The sequence below is a fragment of the Bufo bufo genome, chromosome 2 (genome assembly GCF_905171765.1).
Source record: "Bufo bufo chromosome 2, aBufBuf1.1, whole genome shotgun sequence".
In the NCBI taxonomy this organism is placed as follows: domain Eukaryota; kingdom Metazoa; phylum Chordata; class Amphibia; order Anura; family Bufonidae; genus Bufo; species Bufo bufo.
In genome coordinates this window covers 656916456-656938032 of record NC_053390.1, presented here as the reverse complement: position 1 = coordinate 656938032, position 21577 = coordinate 656916456, and the positions used below count along the sequence as shown (strand labels likewise).

Below are 21577 nucleotides of genomic sequence, written 5' to 3'. Positions count from 1 at the left end.
GCAGAGCCCGGGACCATGCTCGCTCAGTGTAATTGGCAAGTCCCTTCTCAGCGCCGGTGTCGGGAAAGGTCAATTGCTGTGATTGGCAAGCAGATGAACACCTCTCGTAAGCCTTTCCCTGTTTTCTGGCTACGGGAGGGCAGAGTAAGAGGCAGGTATTGAGCGTTTCTCCGGCAGGGTACTTGGGGACATCGGAGAGGGGTGTGGCTGATTCCCGTTGGCTGTGGCGTACAGGGAACCATAACCAAAGGGGAAACAGGTTGGATAGGTTGCAGAGCTGTGACATCTGAACAGGAGCGAGCAGCTGCTGTGCTCACTATGTACAGTACTACCAAAAGCCTAACCCTGACACTGAAGTGAGGACCATCACCGTGCACGTTTAGAAAAGCACTATAGTGACCAGCGTCGTTTTTTTTTTTTTTTTTTTTTTCTTCCTCTCCCTTTACATTTTTCTTTCTCCTATTGATCAGTGCAAATTTCAGCCAGGGAGCTCCGTAATGAGGCAGCCAGATAGCTGCGAGTGCCTGTGGGACAATAGCAGTGGTGATTTCCTAAGGAAAGAACTCTTCTCCTGAGCAAGTCAATGTGTGGCTGTGGCTGCAGCATCATTTCTTCTTTAATGAAGAGGCTGGGCCGCTCGACCTGCTGCTCCGATTTGCTTTCTTGCAGCTATCCGTCAGACCCTTTGCAGTGGCTCTCCTTCGAATGCCTTAGCCAGCCAAAGGTAACCGTCCAGATTTCTTTACTCCTAAAGGTCCAAGTTGGTCTTTTGAACTTGCGCTTTAACTGTATGCGGTCGTGCGTGCAGGGGCAGTTGTCTTGACCTTGTGAGAAGTATCCAATATCTCATGCCCATGGCCAGGGTTGCAGCTTAATTCGGCTCTGCGGTAATTGATTTGTAATAGGATCCTTGATTTACTGGCAGCCCAAAGATGCAGTAACATGCTTGGAACGAGCACTCTCTAAAGGATGCTTTCATTGCTGTTGCTGGGACTGTCTAAGGGGGGATAGGTCCTCTTTGGACCACTGAGGACATTGGAACATTTTTAGTTTTGTATAGAAGAATAGAATTTTGTGACTTTTATGATTTTATACTAAACTTATTTTAACCTGAACTGCAGAACTTTTTTTTTTTTACTTTTAGGTATGTCGTATGTAGGAGCAACTCAAGCCAGGCTTCTGGGAATAAGTTTACAGTATGATGTGTACCGCACTGCGGGGTATCTAAAGTTACATAAGTCTCTTATAATAAGTCCTTGCTAGACTGCTTTCTATGTTCCCATATGTTTAGTCTGGATATTTTTTTTTAGAGTTGGTCCAGTCTGTGGATAAGGCCACGTTCTCATCTCCGGCAGCAGATCTTGTAGGCCTTTCTGGAAGAGGACATTGCTGGATTCTGTACTAAACTACCGGATCTCTATTGACTGTAATGAGGTCTGGCAGTGATCTGACCGCTTGCCGGCATAACCGGCAACGGTTTTCAGTCTGGATGATGGCCAGAGATGTAAATGTGGCCTAAGTGGATACCTGGTCATACTTGGTGCCATTTGGGACAAGTTTGGACAGAGTTGTGTACTATTTGATAAATGTCTAGCATGTTGAACTAGAAGGAAGCCTGTATAACAAGCCTTGTGAATGGCCGTCTACACTTGTATTAAAAGAACTTGGCTTATGCTAATAAGATGCATAATGTATTCTCCTTTTTTGAGGCATTTACGCTATTTTTCTTACATGGTAGTGGGGATTTCTTAAAGGGCATTTAGACGCACCAGTAATCGTACAGATTATTGAGAAGGACCATTCCTGTGAAGGTCATTCCCGATCATCTGGCCATCTAAATGTACCGCAGTGAAGTGCTCATTCATCGGGTGTTCCTGTCGCTTGTGCTGGCACCACCATTCATGGCTCCTGAGAAGCAGATTGTGCTGTCTAAACTGTGACCTGCTTCTCCAAAGCCATGATTCTGTATGAGGACGAGGAATTGCTATAGCGATCCCCCCGTACAGTGAAGGAGATTGCTGCATGCATGCGTGGTCTCCTTCACTGAATGAGCAGACGACTGTTGGAACGCTTCATTCCTGACAATCGGCCTCTCAGTCGGCCCGTCTAAATCCACCATTGGCTGCAAAGTTTGTGAGATCCCAATGAAAGTCATCCATGCGATAGGCAAAAAAAATATCCATGCTGACAATGTGCGCTGCGGATTTAAGGATATGTTCCACATGGCAAGTCCGCTAGTGGATCTGGCCCAAATCCTCACAAATCATGCGGCTTAATTAGGGTCCATTCACACGTCCGTTGTTTCTTTCCTGATCTGTTCCGTTTTTTGCTGAACAGATCTGGACCCATTCATTTTCAATGGGTCCTGAAAAAAAATCTGACATTGAGCTGTCCGTTTTTTTTTCAGGACCCATTGAAAATGAATGGGTCCAGATCTGGTCCAGATCTGTTCAGCAAAAAACGGAACAGATCAGGAAAGAAACAACGGACGTGTGAATGGACCCTTAGGTTGTGGAAACGCTGTGGATCTGCCACAGATTTCACCGTCTGTAGAGAAATCTGACATTAATTGACATCCTCACTGCATGTTATGTGCGGCTTCTGGATGAGATTTATTGAAATCTCATTCACTTTGCTGCTACTGTAAAAGTTGCAGATTTCCTGTACGCTATTTCACTGCTGAACATTTGTAGCATTTACGCTGTATGTGTCCATAACCTAAAACTGCAGAAGGTCTATTATGTTGCGGATTTCCACCATGGAAAGCGAAGGGTGAAATCTGCTGCAAATATGCACCAAATGTGAACTCTTGTGGACATCCACTTAAAGGAGTTGTCCACTTTTTACTATTAATGATCTATCTCAGGATAGGTTACCAATATCAGATTGGCGGAGGCCTGACTGCCGACACCCCCTGCAGCTGTTTAAAGAGAAGGCAGCGCTGCCTGCTCTGCTCTGTTTACCTGCTCACTATAATACTCTATAGCTGCTGTAAAGCTACAACTCCCAGCGTGCAAACCTGTTTGGCAGTTGTATACCTTTCAAGTGAATAAAGCATTCTGGAAAGATGAAGTGCTGGAGGTTGCTGATCCATGCTCTATAATATTCACTTGACCAGACAGAGCCATCCCATAGAAGTGAATGGGGACGCCATACTTGTAATTACACTGCTTACCACTGCAATTGCTGTGGCGAGCAGGTATACAGAGCAGAGCAGACAGCGCTTATCTGACCGCTGCCTTCTCTTGTTTGGCGGGAGTCGGACCCCCGGCGATCTGATATTGATGACCTATCCTGAGGAAAGGTCATCAATAGTAAAAAGCGGACATCCCCTTTAATGTCTGTGTTTTGCATATATACTCACGTTTTTGTGTGTTACAATAATTTGTCATACAATTTTCTCATGGTATTCTATCTAGTTTTTTCCACCCACAATCAAAGCTATTGCGTTTGCCTGTTTGCAGGCTTGTGTTCTCTCATAGCCACCTCTTTAGACCTGTGAACTGCGGTTATTATAGCATCCGTGGGTATCCTTCAAAAACGCTGCAATCATTGCTCTTGTTCAGCTTGCTTTTTGCACCATAATGTCTAATTGTCTACCTATCCACAGAAAAGTGCATCTGTGACATGCTATAATTAGGGGATTGTGGAGCTCCCAGCGGTACGCTTTCAATATTTCTTTTTCTCAGCTGCCTCAGTTGGTAAGCAGAAAACACGCACGCAAAAAACACATTTTAAAGCCTGGTGACGAAAAAACTTTGATTAGCTGAGAAAAGGTTGTAGTAATCTGAGAGTTTGTTTCCCCTGTGGGTCTGGATGCGCACATTCAAGTGATCCCATTTCCCTATATCCAGTAATTATCCTTGGGATTATTATCGGACTTGTTGGATGAGAAGATAACTGCAGATGGCTTCTGTGAATCCAGGCCCAACAATGGGGTCCTGTGGTGCCAAACATTGCTCAGCTACCATAGTTGCCTGGTGCCGCTTCAAGCAGCTGATCTAACCAGTATGTTGGCAGTGTTAGCAACACCTTCTGGGGCTCTCTTAAAATATTATTTTTTTTACTTATTTTGGGCTAAAAATCTGTTCTTGAATTAGTCTTTATTAAAAATATTGAGCCGTTCTGTCACAAATGGGTTAACTGTCTAGCTGGTTGAATCTTACTTTCACTTTCACATTGTGCTGGTCATCTGATAAACCTTGGGGCACATTTATTAAGACCGGCATTTTAGACACCGGTCTTAATAAACCCCTGTGCTAGCGGTGGTTCCTCTGAAGTTATGAAGAAGTGCCGGTGTAACGTTACATTACCCTACTTCGTGAGCCATGACATCTCCCTAGGCAAAGTGTGGATAAATTTATAGATAAATAATTATGGATTTATAAATATATATATATATCTATTTAACAGAAAATATGGCCATGAGATCTCCCTACCCCCACACTGCGCAGGCGCAGAGATCGGATGGATCTTCTGGAGTTAGCCGCGCTTGCGCACTGGGCCGTAATATTTCCCTACTGAGGATCTCCGGCGCATGCGCAGTGTCCCGGTGTGCAGCTGAACTCTGCTGTGAGATTTTCCCTAAACTGTCCGTTTGCGCACGCGCAGATCGTCAAAACTCAGGAACGCCTCCTCACGTCATTAGCGGTGTGACCGGAAGTTAGGAGGTAGGGAAATCTCACGAAGTAGGGTAATGTAACGTTACAGCGGCCTCTTCAAAATGTCGGCGGATTCTCCGCCAGTTATATATGTAAGACAGCTTCCTAGCTGTCTTACATTTAGATCTTTTTCTATGCCTGAAACGGGCATAAAAAATGATAAATGAGATGGGCCTACTGGCCCTTCTTCTTTCCTGCCGAAGTCACTCCCACTTTTTTTTAGACCTGCCGTGAGCAACCTGCGCCTGAAATGCGTATTTCAACTTAATAAATGACCCCCCTCCTCATGTCTAGATTACAATAAACACTTATTTTAGCCACATTCTTATCAGTAAAATAAGAATTGAACTATGAGTGTTTATAAGATGAGAGATAAGGAGCCGTCATCTGAGCTGCCTGACTGAACAAAGTAAAAATTCAGATCCTGCTACTTAAGAATCTCAAAGCTGCACAATGAAAGGGGCTCCAAATTTTGAATAAAGACCAATTGAAAAAATTATTTTTACCTCAAAATGAGTCCAATGTAATAATAAAAAAGAATTGCCCCCAAAGGTGTACATAGCCTTTAAAGAATATTAAAATGTATATCCTCTTCAGCAGACACAAACCTTTTGTTTCTTTCTTTGGCTGTCTAATAGCATGAAGTAAGCCTGGTACCCAGGGTGTGTAGTCTTTGGGTACGACTACACTGTGCAGTTGCGCTGCTACTGTGATGTGGATGTGCTGCTGTCGGATACCGCTCAGTCATACTGGTGGCAGCAGGCCCTAATTAAACCAATGAGTATTGCAGTATTTAGTTGGTTTGTATTGGCAATGGCTGCGTGGTGCCCCCAATACCACGTAGCCATTAAAAACACAGACCAACTAAACAGTGTGCCCCTCATTAGTTTAATTAGGGCTGCTGCGGCCTGTGTGGTTGTACCCTAAGGCTGGTTTCACACGGGCGTTGCGGATTGGGGCCGAATGCATTCAGAGTGCGTTCAGTGAAACTCGCACTATTTTGCAAGCAAGTTCAGTCAGTTTTGTCTGCGGTTGCGTTTAGTTGTTCAGTTTTTTCCGCGCAGGTGCAATGCGTTTTGATGCGTTTTTCACGCGCGTGATAAAAAACTGAAGGTTTACAAACAACATCTCTTAGCAACCATCAGTGAAAAACGCATCGCACCTGCACTTGCTTGCGGATGCAATGCGTTTTTCACGCAGCCCCATTCACTTCTATGGGGCCAGGGCTGCGTGAAAAACGCAGAATATAGAACATGCTGCGAACTGATGCGTGAAAAACAACGCTCATGTACATAGACCCATTAAAATGAATGGGTCAGGATTCAGTGCGGGTGCTATGCGTTTACGTCACGCATTGCACCCGTGCGGAAAACTCGCTCGTGTGAAAGGGACCTTAAGATATTGGTATGTGGGCCTTTTGAGTGTAGTTATCAGTGGGGGGATCTAGAAGGCCTACAATCCCTAAAGGCCCTTGGGCCTAAGAACGTTTGTTTGCCAGCTGATTGTCGGGACCTTTACATGGGGCGGTGATCGGTAACAATCATTGATCGCATCTTTAATGCAGGCATTGATATGCAAACAATCATATTAGCAATTGTTTGTCCCCTTTAAAGTTGGGTGATTGGTACTAGTGTTGAGCGAATCTGGTTCGGATTGCTGTATCCGAACCCAATTCATTTGAAAACTTTGTTTACAATATCTCCTCTGTAGCGTGCCAAAATATACAGGCTCCTCTGAGGCCTTGAAAATCTTGCTGCAAATAACGCAAAACATGCTTTGTCTCGCGTCTGACGTTACACTTCGGTTATGCGCAGGAATCACTTCGCTAATGAGATTTTGAAACGGTGATTTATATAATTTATATAGACAAAGCAAGTCTCGCGTTATTTGCAGCAAGATTTTCACGGCCTCAGCGGAGCCCATACAGTTTTCAAACTGATCGGGTTCGGCTAGAGCGATCGATTCACTCAAGCCTAATTGGTACGTTTAAAGATGCTAAACGAGTGCTGATCAATATGCAATACTGTGGTTTGGCACTTGATTTAAGGATCTTTAATCAGACATTTTACCGCATATCCTCTGGTTATGAAATTGCATTCTAAAAATCATTATTAGTCCAGGATGAATATGCAATAATGATGGTCCCAATGGTGTCCATAGCCTCTAAAGGGGTTATCTGATCCTGTAAACAACCCCCAAAATGACCGTGCCCCCTTGCATCACGTGTGACATCACTTATGACCCTAGAGGAGCAAAGTCACCGTTACGGCCTGCTATTGGCTGCACCCCCCATCGCCGGATGTTGTGATCTGCACAATGGGGAGATGCAGTGGCGGCTATGCAGGGTTACGGACGGATGCAGGTGTCGGGGCCAGGTAAGTATTTTCTGTATGAGGGACCCCGGGGGGTGTTGACAGGATCGGATAACCCCTTTACCTCTAAAATCTTTGGTCTCGGGCTACTACTGATTTCCAGATAAAAAATATTAACCGCACAATCCCCTATGGCACTACTCAGAAATGTTTCTTCCATTAAATCCAGTGCAGCGTGAGGAGCACACTGTTACTTTGAAGATATCACTGCTTAGAATAATATGTGATGTTTTCAGTAACAGAAATCTCTGAGCAGTGCCAAAGGGTGTAAGCAGACTGTTTTCTCATTATGGAAATCAGTGGAGGTCTGAGAGTACTCCCTTCACTAAAGTGATTTTCGCTAATTTCACACAAGCAAGGTTAATCCGGAAAAAAGCCTACATGTGACGGTCGCATCTCCTAGACCAAACACTTCTCATCTGACGGGAACTCCCAGCATCATATTGATTTATGATGCGATGGGTTCCTACCCTACTGCAGGTCTACTGTACTGTACTCACAGCATTATGTACTGTGAGTACAGGAGCTCGCTGCCATGATGTTGTGGTCCAGGAAATGTGGCCGTCACAGTGAGTGTATTTCCTGGTCCAGACTTGCTCCAGTCTCTTATTTATCTGATGCATCAGAAGATCATTTTCACTAGATACCTAAATCTTTAGGCTACGTCTACACGACGACATTTGTTGTGCGACAGATAGGGCACAACTACATTGCAACAATTGTAGCGCAACATTTTGTTGCACTAATGTCGCGCAACAATTTTTATAATGGCAGTCTATGGTGCCGCACTGCAACATGCTTTGACTGCGACGCAACAGTCGCAGAAAAATCCTTCTCGAATGGATTTTCTGCGACTGTTGCGTTGCAGTCGCAGCATGTTACAGTGCGACACCATAGACTGCCATTATAAAAATTGTTGCGCGACATTAGTGCAACAAAATGTCGCGCGACAAATGTCGTCGTGTAGACGTAGCCTTAGTGAAAGCATGGAAGGTGCAGCAGCGCTTCTCAGAGCACTCTCCAAATTCTGCTTACATCCACTCTGCTTTTTCTGGTCCTTTGCGCCGCAATCTGTGACTTTTCCCCTTTCATGCCAGGTCTAAAAAAGTGGACGGGGAAACCATTTTCTATGCCTGGTTTTGGCGTAGAAAATGGTCTAAGTTTAAGACCGCTAAGAAGCTGTCTTACATTTAGAAGCGGTGGTGGATCCGCCAAAGTTATTTAGAGGTCGGCGGTGACGTCTAAAACGCCAGTCTTAAGAAACGACCCGCAAAGTGCTTCCATTGTTTAAGTGTACAAGCATACAGAGTTGAGGGGGTTCTCTGCTTTTCCTAGATTAACGACCTGTCCTCAGGATGGGCCCCCCCACAGTTGTCATATTGATGGCCTAACCGCCGACACTGCCGCTAATCAGCCTCTCTTTAAGGCCCTTTGCAGACTAGTATGAGCGGAATAGGTCCGGATGCGTTCAGTGAAAAATTTGTGATTTTGCATGCAAGTTCATTCAGTTTTGTATGCGATCGCGTTCAGTTGTTCCAGGTTTTTTTTCTCTCGCGCGGGTGCAATGCGATTTAATGCGTTTTGCACTTGCCTGCGGATGCGATTTTCACACAGCCCCATTCACTTCTATGGGGCCAGCATAAATTGCTGAATATGGAGCATGCTGCGACTTTCACGCAATGCACAAGTGATGCGTGAAAAACAACGCTCATGTACACAGACCTATTGAAATGAATGGGTCTAGATTCAGTGCGGGCGCAATGCGTTCGCATCACGCATTGCACCCGCGTGGAATACTCGCTCGTCTGCAAGGGGCCCTACTGTTTACCTGCATGCTGTCGACCTTGCTGCAGCGAGCAGTGTAATTGCTGCGCCGCCATCTTGATGCTATCATCTTGAGGAATCAGTCGGAACCGAACCTGAGTTTGGATCCAAGTTCATGGGACTTCGTGAATAACTTACTTCGTCTTATCGGAGGCTGTATATTTTAATGCTGTACGGAGACGGACCTCCGTACAGCATTATTCCGAAGTTTTGCGCAAAGCGACTTCCGATTTTGGATCTGAAGCTCGCTTCGCTCATCACTAGTCATCATCAATATAGTGACCTGGCCAACCCCATAAAATTGAATTTTTTTTTTTTTTTTTTTGCTGAACCCTATGTTTAGTATTCAGGCCTATCGGATGCCATTTTCCCCCATAGAAATCACTGGAGCTTTTAAACCTAGACATGATTTCTATGTATATTTCGGTGTTTTCCAGCGCTGGCAGGGCGAGCGCAGGAATATGGCCTCCAGCCCTGCCCTCTGTGAGATGCAGACGACTGGAAACGCCTATATAGATGGGCAAAACGTTCAGTATTGGTTCCGTTTTTCATTGTGATCTTCTGACTAGGGCCTTGGGGTGTGAAAATCAACTTGGTTGGCGATTTGTATCCATGCAAAATCCCTGAGGCCGAGTAGACAGGAAGGGTTGTCATGGGGACAGTATCCAGTTTCTTCTTGTAGGTGATTCTATGCATTTATGCGTCATACACTTTTTAGAGCACCACTGGTTTTACATATAGTAATCTTTTATTTGTGGAAGAAATGTAGTTTTTGAATTAAATACCATTTTCCCTTTTTTCTTTGCTTGGACGTGAACTATTTCCTCTATCTTTCCTGATTATATTGTATCCCATAGCACAGTCCCAGCCTTGTCCCGGTGTCTTAGCTTAGAGTATACCCTCTGTATACATACTATGGCTGTACCGGGCTGCCCTCCTGCACATGAATTGGGATTTATATACTTAGAACAACACAACTAGAGCAAGCTTCATTTTAGGTGGATTTTTCTATATGATAAAATCCTTATTTCATGCTATCAAAGGGTAGAATGACCCGCTGGTGGTCATGGTATGCGAGTTTGAATGCTATGGAATGAGCTGTTCTCCTAGGGTCTGTGTACGCGTTTATTTTGTGGCATTGTCATGTTATGCATCCTTTACTAACAACAAAAAAATCCAGATTACGCAACTTAAAAGCGTTTTCGGAGATTTAAATACTGATGACCTATGAGGAGTATCTGATCGGTGGGGGTCCAACACCCAGGACCCCCTGCGATCAGCTGTTTGAGTCAGCAGAAGCGCTCCTGTGAGCACCGCGGCCTTCTCTCGGCTTACCAAGCACAGCGTTGGTACAGTTAGTTTTATTACTGGAACCATTTTTGTGGTAAATATGTGTATTCAAATATCCTGGTAACTTTAAAATCTGCATGAAATCGCACAAAAAACGCACCAAATTCCGCACTACATGGCTGTTTTGGTGCATTTTTTGTGGACTTTTGGGGAGATTTATCGATCTGATGTAAAGTAGAACTGGCTTAGCTGCCCATAGCAACCAATCAGATTCCACCTTTCATTTTTGACAGCTCCTTTGGAAAATGAAAGATGGAATCTTTGGTTGCTATGGGCAACTAAGCCAGTTCTACTTCACACCAGTTTGGTAAATGACCCCATTTATGTTAACAGCCTAATTAAAGTCTATGGGGAAAACCACTCTACAGAAGATACAAGTGGTCTCTCAAGATACAATATTAATTGGTTCCAGGAGGACCATTGTATGTTGAAACCATTGCAAGTTGAGTAATTGGTTCCAAAGCTCCAAAATGTCATCCAAGATAAGAGAAAATGAAGATTTAAGAAAAATAAGCAGATAACTAATAAGACATTGTCGTTACATATAACAGTCAGGAATAGCTGCTATATAATAACAAGTGGCCTTGATTGGTTGGATCTGAGTCTGAGACATTGTATGTATAGTCTGGTTTCAACTGACGATGGGTCAGAAAAGACCACTGTATCCTGAGAATATTGTATCTTGAGGGAGCACTGTAATGTGGATTTTAAAATCGGCACAACAGGTCAAATTCTGCACCTAAGAAAAATGTATGTCTAATCTCATACACTTTGCTAGTACTGTATTACGCTGCGGTTTTTCGGCATGACATCTGCACGGAAAAACCGCGAGGAACAAGCACAGCGTAGTACAGTACCAGCAAAGTGTATGGGATTGCACAAATCTCATGTGCACTTTGCAGATTTTTTTTTTCCCATGTGGAAATTAACCTGTATTGCGGATTTCCAAATCTGCAGCATGTCAATTATGTTTGCGGTTTTAGTTGTAGATTTCACCCTGCAATGGAAGAGTGAGATCTAATCTGCACCAAAATCCGCAATTAGAAATTGCGGATTTTGGTGCAGTTAAGGTGCAGAACGGCTCAAAAATCCGCATGGAAATTCGTGTGGATCTTATGTGCGTTCACCTGTACTCATGTGCAGGTGGCCTTCGGTTTGTGCTACTGAAAATCAGGTTATTTCATCGAAATGAGGATTGCAGAATTTCATGTGCTTGCAGCCAAGACAGCCGCAATCGGATAAATACAACCAATTTTAAAGGGAATTTGTCAGCCTGATTTTGGACATGCGTAGTACTGCAGTTAAGGAGTGCAGATCACTATTTTTCTTTTCCTTCTGCCCATTGCCCCCGCTGTCAGCACACAAAGCTGCACTGCAGTACACAGTCCGGACTGCTGCCATGTTCTAATACATGCACTGCAGTCCAGACAATGTACTTCAATGCAGCTCTGACAGCGGAGGAATTGGGGAAAGGGGGTAGTAGGGAAATAAAAAATAGTGACCTGGACTCCATATCTACAGTATTAGGGCTGGCCGGTCCCGTGCTGTGGACCCACAAAATTGTGGTCCGCAATGCACGGGCACCAACCGTAGGGACACCGTATGTGGACGCAGGACCCATTCACTTGAATGGGGTCGATGGCACTCTGTAGTGCTTCCGATCCGTGCCTCCGTTCCGCACCGTATCTCCCAGATTGCGGACCCATCTGTGATATGGTGTGCACACGGACGGTGCCCATATATTGCAGAACCGTTGTTTGCCCGGCAGTGTACATAAGCCATTACTCATATTACTGTAGAAAATAGTCCAAAATCAGACCTTTAAAGGGAACCTGTCATGTGGATATTTGATTATAATCTAACTAATTATATACAATTATTAACTACTAAAAAGTGCCTTAGATTTGTGTATGCCCCAGACTGCTTGCCTAAGGATCCTCCAAACCTGCATGATTTTGACTTCATGTAGAATAGACTTTTTTAAAAGGTAAAAATAAATTAAATCTGTTTCTGGAACTAAAAGTACATATCCCTTTTAATTCTCTGTGAAGGATATCACCCAGCGTTAACTCATTGCATGATAAAAGTGGATATCTGTTTGTAACAAACCGAGCGAACAGCTGCTTGTTATTAGATGGCCCTCGCATACGGCAAGCAGTGTATTACTGACGTACTGGTTCCTTCTCTGCTTTTATGTTGGAATTGTACATCTGTAGCTCATAAGCTTTTTTTTTTTTTTTGATAAACAGTTATTAAAGGAACCCATCTAGCTAGTAGATATGAGCATTGTCATTTTGGTTTTAAGATTGACGGTCTGCCCTTGGTATCTCAGTTTCTATTTATCTTGGGAAATATTAATGAGGCAGGCTCTACAAAATATAGGAATGGGGGTGCTAGTCACATTTTTCATCTCTCGGGTTCGCTTTCTTATACATGTGGCCTTTGTTCTTTTTTCTTCCAGCCATTTATGTTTTCATGTGTGTTTGTGGGTGCTCTGCCGTAGTATCCAAAAGTAGAGTTGGAATATTATTATTATTTTTTTTTTGTTAAACTTGGTTATAAATAGTAAATTGTCTAAATGTAGAATTTCATTAAAGGGTTTTTTTTGAAATTATTTATTTAAAGGGAGTCTGTCACCTCCATATGGCCATATACAGTGCTTACATGGCTCTGTAGCACACCTATACAGGATTGTAACTGTACCTTTGTTCTTTTCTTTAGACTTGCACCAGCAGGAAAAAACGAAGTTTAATTCATATGCAAATGAGTACTCTCAAGTGCCCAGGGGGCGGAGATCAGTGTGTAGGTGCCAAGGCTGCTCTGCCTTCTTTTCACTTTACTCCTCCCCAGCCTCTTCCTTTGTCCGCCCTCCAAGTCCGGACCTATCCATGAGGCAAGAGACTTGGAGGGCGGGCAAAGGCAGAGACTGGGGAGGAGTAAAGTTACCGTTACAATCCTGTATAGGTGTGCTACAGAGCCATGTAAGCACTGTATATGGCCATATGGAGGTGACAGACTCCCTTTAAAGCTTACCTGAGTTTAAAAAAAAAAAGTTTTCATGATGCTTCTTTGTACAATCATAACTGAAGGTACAGTTATGTTTAGGCTTCCTTTAATGTTTTTTTCAGCCATGTTATTTCCTTTTTCAGCCGCACAGCTAGGCGCATCTCACTCGCCAAGGGGTGTCTTCCTTCTGCCAGTAATATACTGCTGTGACATCCTTTCCCTTACTTCCCACTTTTTTTTTTTTAAGCTCTGGAGCTCATAGAATGGATAAGGAGGGCCCATTCACACGGCTGTATATGTTTTCTGGAAGGCACACAGCCATCCCTATGGTAGAAATGCCTATTCTTGTGCGCAATTGTGGACAGGAATAGGACATGTTCTATCTTTTTTGCGGGGTACTGTCCTCTTTTGCAGTCTCGTTAAAATGATGGAGTCTGCATTTTGTGGAATGGATGCGGACCCATAAATTCGGTTGTTTGAATGGGCCCTTACAGAAAGGCAGAAGGCTCCTGTGATGGTCAAAATGAGGCTCAGGTTTTCAGCTAGCTCTGACACACCCTCACTTGCTCTCAGCCGTCTTCTGTGTCTCTTTTACTAGGGATGGGCAACAGGCAGTGGACTGCAACTTAGGTGGAAGTGAGACCCCTAGTGGCCATGAATAGGGATGAGCAAATCGACTTCGGATGAAACATCCGAAGTCGATTCGCATAAAACTTCGTTAGAATACTGTACGGAGCAGTATTTGTTAGAATACTGTACAGAGTGAGCACAATCAACACACACTGGAACAAAATCAGTTACCTGCCACAACAACTGGAGATGTGAACTGGAACCCATGCAAACGGACTGCAATCCAAACACCATCCCGGACTCAGTACGTACTGACATACATAGGAACCAGCACTCCAGCAACAGCTCACTGACTTGACTTTTGGTTCCCCTTCCGGGGAACCCTGAGACCCCCTTCCAGAGGACAACACACAGGGAAACGCCTTGCATTCATGCTGGACAAACAACACTAAAAGACCAGACATGAAACAACAACAAGACGTACACCACACCAAACATCAATGCAGATAAGGTAGGGAACATAGAGGATACAAAAGGGATGGCAAACTATGTTCAACAAGGTGGCCCCCAAGCTGGACAGATAGAAAGGTCCAGGATGGCAGCATAACTCCAGCTCAACCAGCTGAAGTCAACTAAAAACCTCAGGCTCCAAACACCAGTACTATAAGAGCCAAGAGGCCACACCCAGCTCCACCTTGCTCACACCCCGAAATGGGAAGGGAACCAGACTTAAAGGAGAAGTGTCTAAACATGCTACAAACTACACTTTGCCACCAGCAACAAGCATGCCTGGCTAAAGTGTCGCGGTCCACTACCACCAGACCATGACACAGCCGTGATAGTATATATATATATATATATTTTTTATAGGGGTGCTGGGGGTCAGACCCCCACCAATCAGATATTAATGGCCTATTCTCGGGGTATGCCATCAATAGTAAAATCATGCATAAACCCTTAAAAGGGTTGTACCATCTCGGACATTGTCTGATACGTGCGGGTCTCGCCTCTGGGACCCACACCTATACTTGCGTGGCCGCCCTCCATTCATTCGTATGGGACCGTTGAAAAGCTATTTTCGGAAGTCCCATTGAAATGAATGGGAGGCGCACTGAGTTAAGCACAGCCACCAGACCATTCTTCTCTTTAGGGCTGACGGAAACTGGCTCTGCTATTTTCGTCGCTCCCATTTGAATGAATGGTGGCCAGCCATGCATGCGTGGTGCGCCCTCCGGGACTTTGTTGGCTCCGTTCTAAGTGTAGGTGTGTAGGGATCCACACCTATCAGACATTGGGGGCATATCCTAGGGATATGCCCATAATCTCTGAGATGGTACAACCCTTTAAGGGCGGTTCCCAAACTTCATAAGGAAATAAATTCAATATATATTGTAATATATTTTATTTTACTAACTGTAGATTATTATTTTTTTTATTATGTGTTTTCTGTATAATTATGATGGTGATCAACTTGTCTGAGCTTCTGTTCTGTACTTTCACACTTGCATTTTTCTTTTCCAGCATAGAGTTCTGTCACAGGGGCTCTATACTGGAAAAGAACTCATCAGTTTTATCCCCATGCTTTCTGAATGGAGAGTAATCCGTTCAGGATGCATCAGGATGTCTTCAGTTCAGTCTTTTTGAGTGATCAGGCAAAAGATAATACCGCAGCATGCTATGGTTTTATCTCTGGCCAAAAAAACTTAAGACTTGCCTGAATGCTGGATCCGGCATTTTTCTTTCCATAGGAATCTATTAGTGCCGGATCCGGTATTGAAAATACCGGAATGCCGGATCCGGCATGAAAAAAATAAATGCCGAATCCGTTTTTCCGTGGATGCTTGCGATTTTCACGCAGCCCCATTCACTTCTATGGGGCCTGCGTTGTGTGGAAAACGCACAATATAGAGCATGCTGCGATTTTCACGCAACGCACAAGTGATGCGTGAAAATCACCGCTCATGTGCACAGCCCCATAGAAATGAATGGGTCCGGATTCAGTGTGGGTGCAATGCGTTCACCTCACACATTGCACCCGCGCGGAAATCTCGTCCGTGTGAAAGAGGCCTTACTCTTTTTATTGGTATTGTTACTCCTTTTTATTGGTATTGTTACTCCTTTATATTGGTATTGTTACTTCTTTTTATTGGTATTGTTATTCTTTTTATTGGCACTGCTACTCTTTATATTGGCAGCGGTACTCTTTATATTGGTATTGTTACTCTCTTTATTGGTATTTTTACTCATATTATTGGTATTTTTACTCTTTGCTGATTCTGTGTAGATTGGAACTGCTGCTGAGTAATTAGTATCACAGGTCAGATCCAATAAGCTTGTTCTTTTGCATGTTTGGAGTAGATTTTACAATTGTCATGTGTAGGTGCAATAGTCTGATGCCGGGAATAGAATTCTAGGAATGTGCTCTCTCTCACTGCAGTTTTCCCAGATTGTTCAGCTAGCACAAGGAAGGACGTCAGAGATGTTACTATTTTAGGTAGTAAACCATTCAGATATTTTACCCCTGGCAGGATATGGTAATTTCCATAAAAAGGGTCAGCAATGCCATATGTGGCCATTTAAAACGTGCAGTTTATTTGCATAATTGTAGGTATGACGCCAGCCAAGATATGTGTGCATTCTTACTAGTTCCCCGATGCCTTGCCCATTGGCACTGCATCTTAAAGGTCAAATTGCGTACTTTATACTTGTAGCAATGAATTCGCTGCTGTTAATTTCCTCTATGCTGACCTGATGATCCTCTCTACATTGGGCCTCCCTTACTGTATATCTTGTTGCATGATGACAGGTAGGCAGTTGAACTTTCCTGGGTTGTAGGTTTGCGTCAAACCTGCATGTAAATGGGAGAAATGACAAAAAATAATTTGGTAGGGAATTGCTAGTTCAATTTTCCTGGATATTTTGGTAAAAAGTAGCTGTGTAGTTTGAGTGCTCCTTTAAGTTGTTATTTGAATGAAAAAATGAATGAAATATATGTGTCGGGGTACTTTTTAGGCAGGCATTGCATGTTTTGCTTTTATTGGTTTGTATTACTTAATATTGACTTTTTATTCTTCTTTTTTTTTTTTTTTGCTTTTCAGAATGTGAAGACATTTGCCCCTTCATATAGTCTAGCAAATGTCCATGAAGTAGCAAGCTGGCTTTTGGAAATGAATCGGGAACTGCTGTCTGTGGGCAGCAAGAGGCGACGTACTGGCAGTTCTGTGCGAGGTAATGCTTCTTCAAGCCAAGCAGATGAGGAGCAAATGAACAGAGTAGAGGAGGAGGAGGAGGAACAGCAGCAGCATTCAAGACAGCAGGGGGAAGAGCACATAGTGGTGAATGGAGAGGTGGATGGCCCCGGAAGTGTGGAGAGGAGTGACCTGCAGCAGGAGCGCTTGGAAGAAAACAATAACAGCTGTATGGTAGCCGATCATGAGTGTGAAGACCATCCCGAGGACAGCGAGCAACAGGAGGATGAGGACGACGATGAGGAACATGTTTGTGATGTGGAGGATGAGGATGAAGAGGAGATGGACCAGGACAGCGATGACTTTGATCAGTCTGATGACAGTAGTAGGGAGGACGAACACAGAAACGCCAGCGATATTTCCAATTCCAATAGTATAATGAACATTTCCCTTCAACAAAAGCCTAGCCCTTTCGAAACGAAATCAAAGGTGAGTGTCCTTAATGTCCTGCATGCATCAACAGTCTACACTTTTTACTTATGCATTTTCATTTTATTAATGAATGTGGTTTCTCTGTAGCTTTTCATTGCCAAAGGTAGGCTGACGTATTTCTCACTAGTTGGCAGTATATCTGTCTTCCCAAGGTGTATACTAGATAGTGGATATAGAATTGGGATTACATTTGGAGGAACTTTTTCTTTTGTAGTAATCACAGGACGTTTTCTTGGTTGTGCACTTGATGTTTGGATTGTTCTACAAACCATATTGCCTCCAATGATTAATGCTATAGTATAGGAGCTTTGCAGCATGAGGGGATCGTAGAAGACCGCGTGAAAGACAAACCTCTCGTAAGAGAGAGACCAGGTTATAGATCTCAACCTCTCAGACCTTACAGTGTATTGAGAAGGGTGGGACAAGAGCGATCTCCCTATCCAGCTGTTTGCACAGACACATAGCTGTGGTTCACCTGATGAAAACGCCTTTTGTTGATCCGAGGCTCTGTGCCTAAGTTAAGATACTTTTTCGTAATATGGATTAGACATTTGGTGCAATGAGGGTGTTGCCATTGCTCTTGTTGCACCCAAGCTCTTCTCATTTCTGCCGCCAGCACCTTCCTTGCTGCTTTGATAGACACTGCCAGGCAGTTGCAGAGCAGCAAGGGAGGGACTGGCCACAGAAAGGATCTAAGTTTGGTGCAGTAAGAGCAAAGGTGGTGCCCTCGTTGCACCGGAGGCCTAATTTGCATACAAAGAAAGTATCATAACTCGGGAACAGAGCCTGGGATCAACAAAAGAAAAATAGCATTTTAATAAGGTGAACCACGGCTATGTGTCTATGCAAACAGATTGGGAGGTTGCTGGTGACATTCCCTTTAATACGTTTATCATTATAAATGGGCTGCCAAATCTATAATTGGAATAATACCTTAAAGGTGTTGTCCACTCCTTTATTATTGATGGCCTCTCTATTTAGTGCTATGGGTCTGCTGGAAATAGCCAAGCCAGCACTCAGCTATTTTCGGAAATCTCATAGCGGTGAACAGAGGGTGGCTGCACATACGTGGCTGCTCTGTCACGTTGGGGGGGCCTGCTCTGGAGAGAAGTGTGGGTCCCAGAGATGGAACCCACATCTATCGGACATTGATGGCATATCCTAGTCCAAGCTGGTTGCTAAAGTCTAGAGTAATCCCTGCCTTAGGCCTCATGCACACAGCCGTTCCGTTTTTTGCGGTCCGCAAATTGCGGATCTGCAAAACACGGAAGCCGTCCGTGTGCCTTCCGCAATTTACGGACTGGAACCCATTGTAGAAATGCCTATTCTTATCCGCAAAACGGACAACAACAGGACATGTTATATTTTTGTTTGCGGAGTGCTTTCCGCATCTTTTGCGGCCCCATTGAAGTGAATGGGTCTGCACCCGAGCCACAAAAACTGCGGCTGGGATGCGGACCAGAACAACGGACGTGTGCATGAGGCCTTAATCTATTGAGTGGTAGAAGAAAACACTTTTTCTAACTTGGGGTTATTCCTCTCTTGCGCCTCTGAGGATGAGCAGGGGCAGCATGCTGTAAGGCAGAAGAAACCTGAATTCCCCCATGACAGCACCACAGAGAGAGGATCTGCCCCCAGGGCAGGAAACCTGCAGAATAAAAACGTGGAGCCTCTCTCCAACCTTAGTGGTTTCCTGTCCCTGGAGCGGGAGACCTGCAGTTTTCATTTCAGGTACCGCTAGTCTGGAAGTCCCAGAAATGTTCTGGAGGGCTATGTGGTAATACCTGCTGGGGTCTATCGCCCATAGGTTGGGCTGACAGAACCCTAGGAGCTGGGGGGTTTAACCCGAGCCCTCTGTCCAGTTCTTGCAGCAGGTGCCTGGGCCCCTCCAATGGAGTAAGGCCACATGACGTTTGGAGCCCAGATCCATGGGGGGAACATGTATTCCGGTGCATTCTCCGGCGTGCGGCTCAGAGGAAGAAGGAGCCTAGATCATTACACTTACCGGTAATGGCATTTTCCATACACCACGACAGCACCCTTCCTATATCGGAGTCACTCTCGGGCTCTGTAAACCACTATGGTGGGAGAGAGGCTCCACCTTTTTATTCTGTAGGTTTCCTGTCCCTGGGGGCAGATCATCTCTCTCTCTGTGGTGCTGTCGTGGGGTCTGGAAAATCCGAATACCGGTAAGTGTAATCATCTTTATTCTCCACCTAAATTGTATAACTAATAAAGGTAACCAGCAGGTTTTTCCATGTCCTCTTCTGTTTAGCTGGTAAGGCTTTATTCAGATGTTTCTTGGTTACATCTGCTTTTAGTATATTTGGCAGATAGTATGGCTGCCACTTTTCATGATGTTTGTCTACTTTCCAGGGGGTTTTCCCTGTATATCTGGCTAGTTTTGAGAAGACTGTGGTTGAATGTGATGGCATCTGTGTCTGTTATCTAATTTGTTCCAGATATATTGTTTCTGAATTGGTAATTTCTCTGTTGAGCTTTGACTGCAACCTTTGTATATCCTGTTCCTACAATTCCGGTATTAGTGTTAGGAGCGGACTGGGAACTTAAAGTGGCCCTGGAAAAAAAACTAAAAGTTTCCCCATGTTTTAGGGGGGGTCTAAATTGACAGAAGTTGGGGCAACACAAGTAGGCGGGGTCATAAATATCATAGCGCAATATACCGTCCCAGCAGAACGATATACCATAGTGCAGCACAATATATTGCCCCAAAATCTGTCCTTCTGTGGTGGCCATTAGGGATGAGCAAACCCATGGAAGCTCATCCTTAGTGGCCATCACCAGATGCCATTTTCTGCCCTCCTCCTCCTCCATTTGTCTCTAATTTAGGCCTCTTGCACACAAAAGTATTTTTCCCCCGCTTTTTTGCATTCCGTATACGGAACCATTCATATCAATGGATCCGCAAAAAAAAATGGAAGGTACTCCATATGCCTTCCATTTCGTTTTTTTTGTTCCTTTCAAAGAGGGAACATGTCGTCCATTCACACGTCCGTATGTGTGCAAAACACGGACACCGCAATGTGCGTTCTGCATTTTGGATCAGGAAGTGCAGATCCAAAAATGCGGATGTGGACAGCACATTCCGGGCCCATTGAAAATGCATGGGTCCGCACCTATTCCGCAAAATTGCGGAACGGTTGCGGACCTGTTTTGCGGCCCTGTGAATGGACCCTAAGATATAGAGCAGGGGGCTTAGGAGGTGAGATGCGGCAAGAGCAGTGGAATTCAGGAGGACATGTGCACTGGCCGAGAGTTAATTACCGCTGAGAGTTTATTATGTACCTGGCCAGCAGCAGAGAGGAGGGCTTGGGCGGCCCCCTGGGGCATCGGCCCTCCGGGAAATTCCCCTGTTAAGGTCTATGGCCAATCCGCCCCTGATTAGTGTGAATACTTAGTAATGCCTCATGTACACCACTGTATTTTTGGTTCATGTCTGATCCGCACTTTTTGCAGATTCCACACAGGCCCATTAATTTCTGTGGGGTCTCAAAAAATGTAGAAGCACACGGCTGTTGCCTGTGTGCTGTCAGCATCCATGAGGTCATGCTGCAAATCATAGAACATGTCCACAAAATGGACGAAAGTAGGCATTTATACAGTAGGGCCGCAGATCCCATGGAATGCACATGGCCATTACTTGGATTTTGCAGATCCGCAGTCTGTGTGTAGGAGGCCTAAGATGTAGGGAAGAGAGTACAAGTACAGGAGTATGCAGGGTTTGTTTGAAGACTGTTTCCATGTTGGCCACATTGGTGTCCATAGAAGCTTGAGCACCAAACCGTAGTCTTCATTTTAAAATCCTCTGTTTGCAGAGTTACTGCATTTTTTAGATTAGATGTGTTGGAGAAATAAAAAAATCATTGCCAAGTCTTGTTTCCTTCCTAAAGTCAAATCATATTTGTCACGTTAAATGTGTGTTTCCACCTCAGACAGCTATGAGGCATCCACAGGATATGCCATAATTGTCTGATAGATGTAGATGTTTTGGCCAGGGATTTCCATCAGTGAATGGGAGTCAAAACCAGGAGTGGATGCTACAGTGAGATAGGGGGAAAGACCTGCGCCTGTTCTGTGTTTAGACCTACACCGG

At 44.4% G+C, this 21577-nt stretch overlaps 1 protein-coding gene across 3 annotated transcripts in view; it reads left to right on the top strand.

Moving 5' to 3' along the window:
- FBXW7 (F-box and WD repeat domain containing 7) overlaps positions 1–21577 on the top strand; it is a 194262-nt gene that overhangs the window by 47933 nt on the left and 124752 nt on the right. For all 3 annotated transcript variants that reach the window (XM_040418545.1, XM_040418544.1, XM_040418543.1), the window contains exon 3: positions 16882–17460. In XM_040418545.1, coding sequence (XP_040274479.1) covers positions 16951–17460 — 510 coding nt within the window. In that variant the 5' untranslated portion in view covers positions 16882–16950. The remainder of the gene's footprint in view (positions 1–16881; positions 17461–21577) is intronic.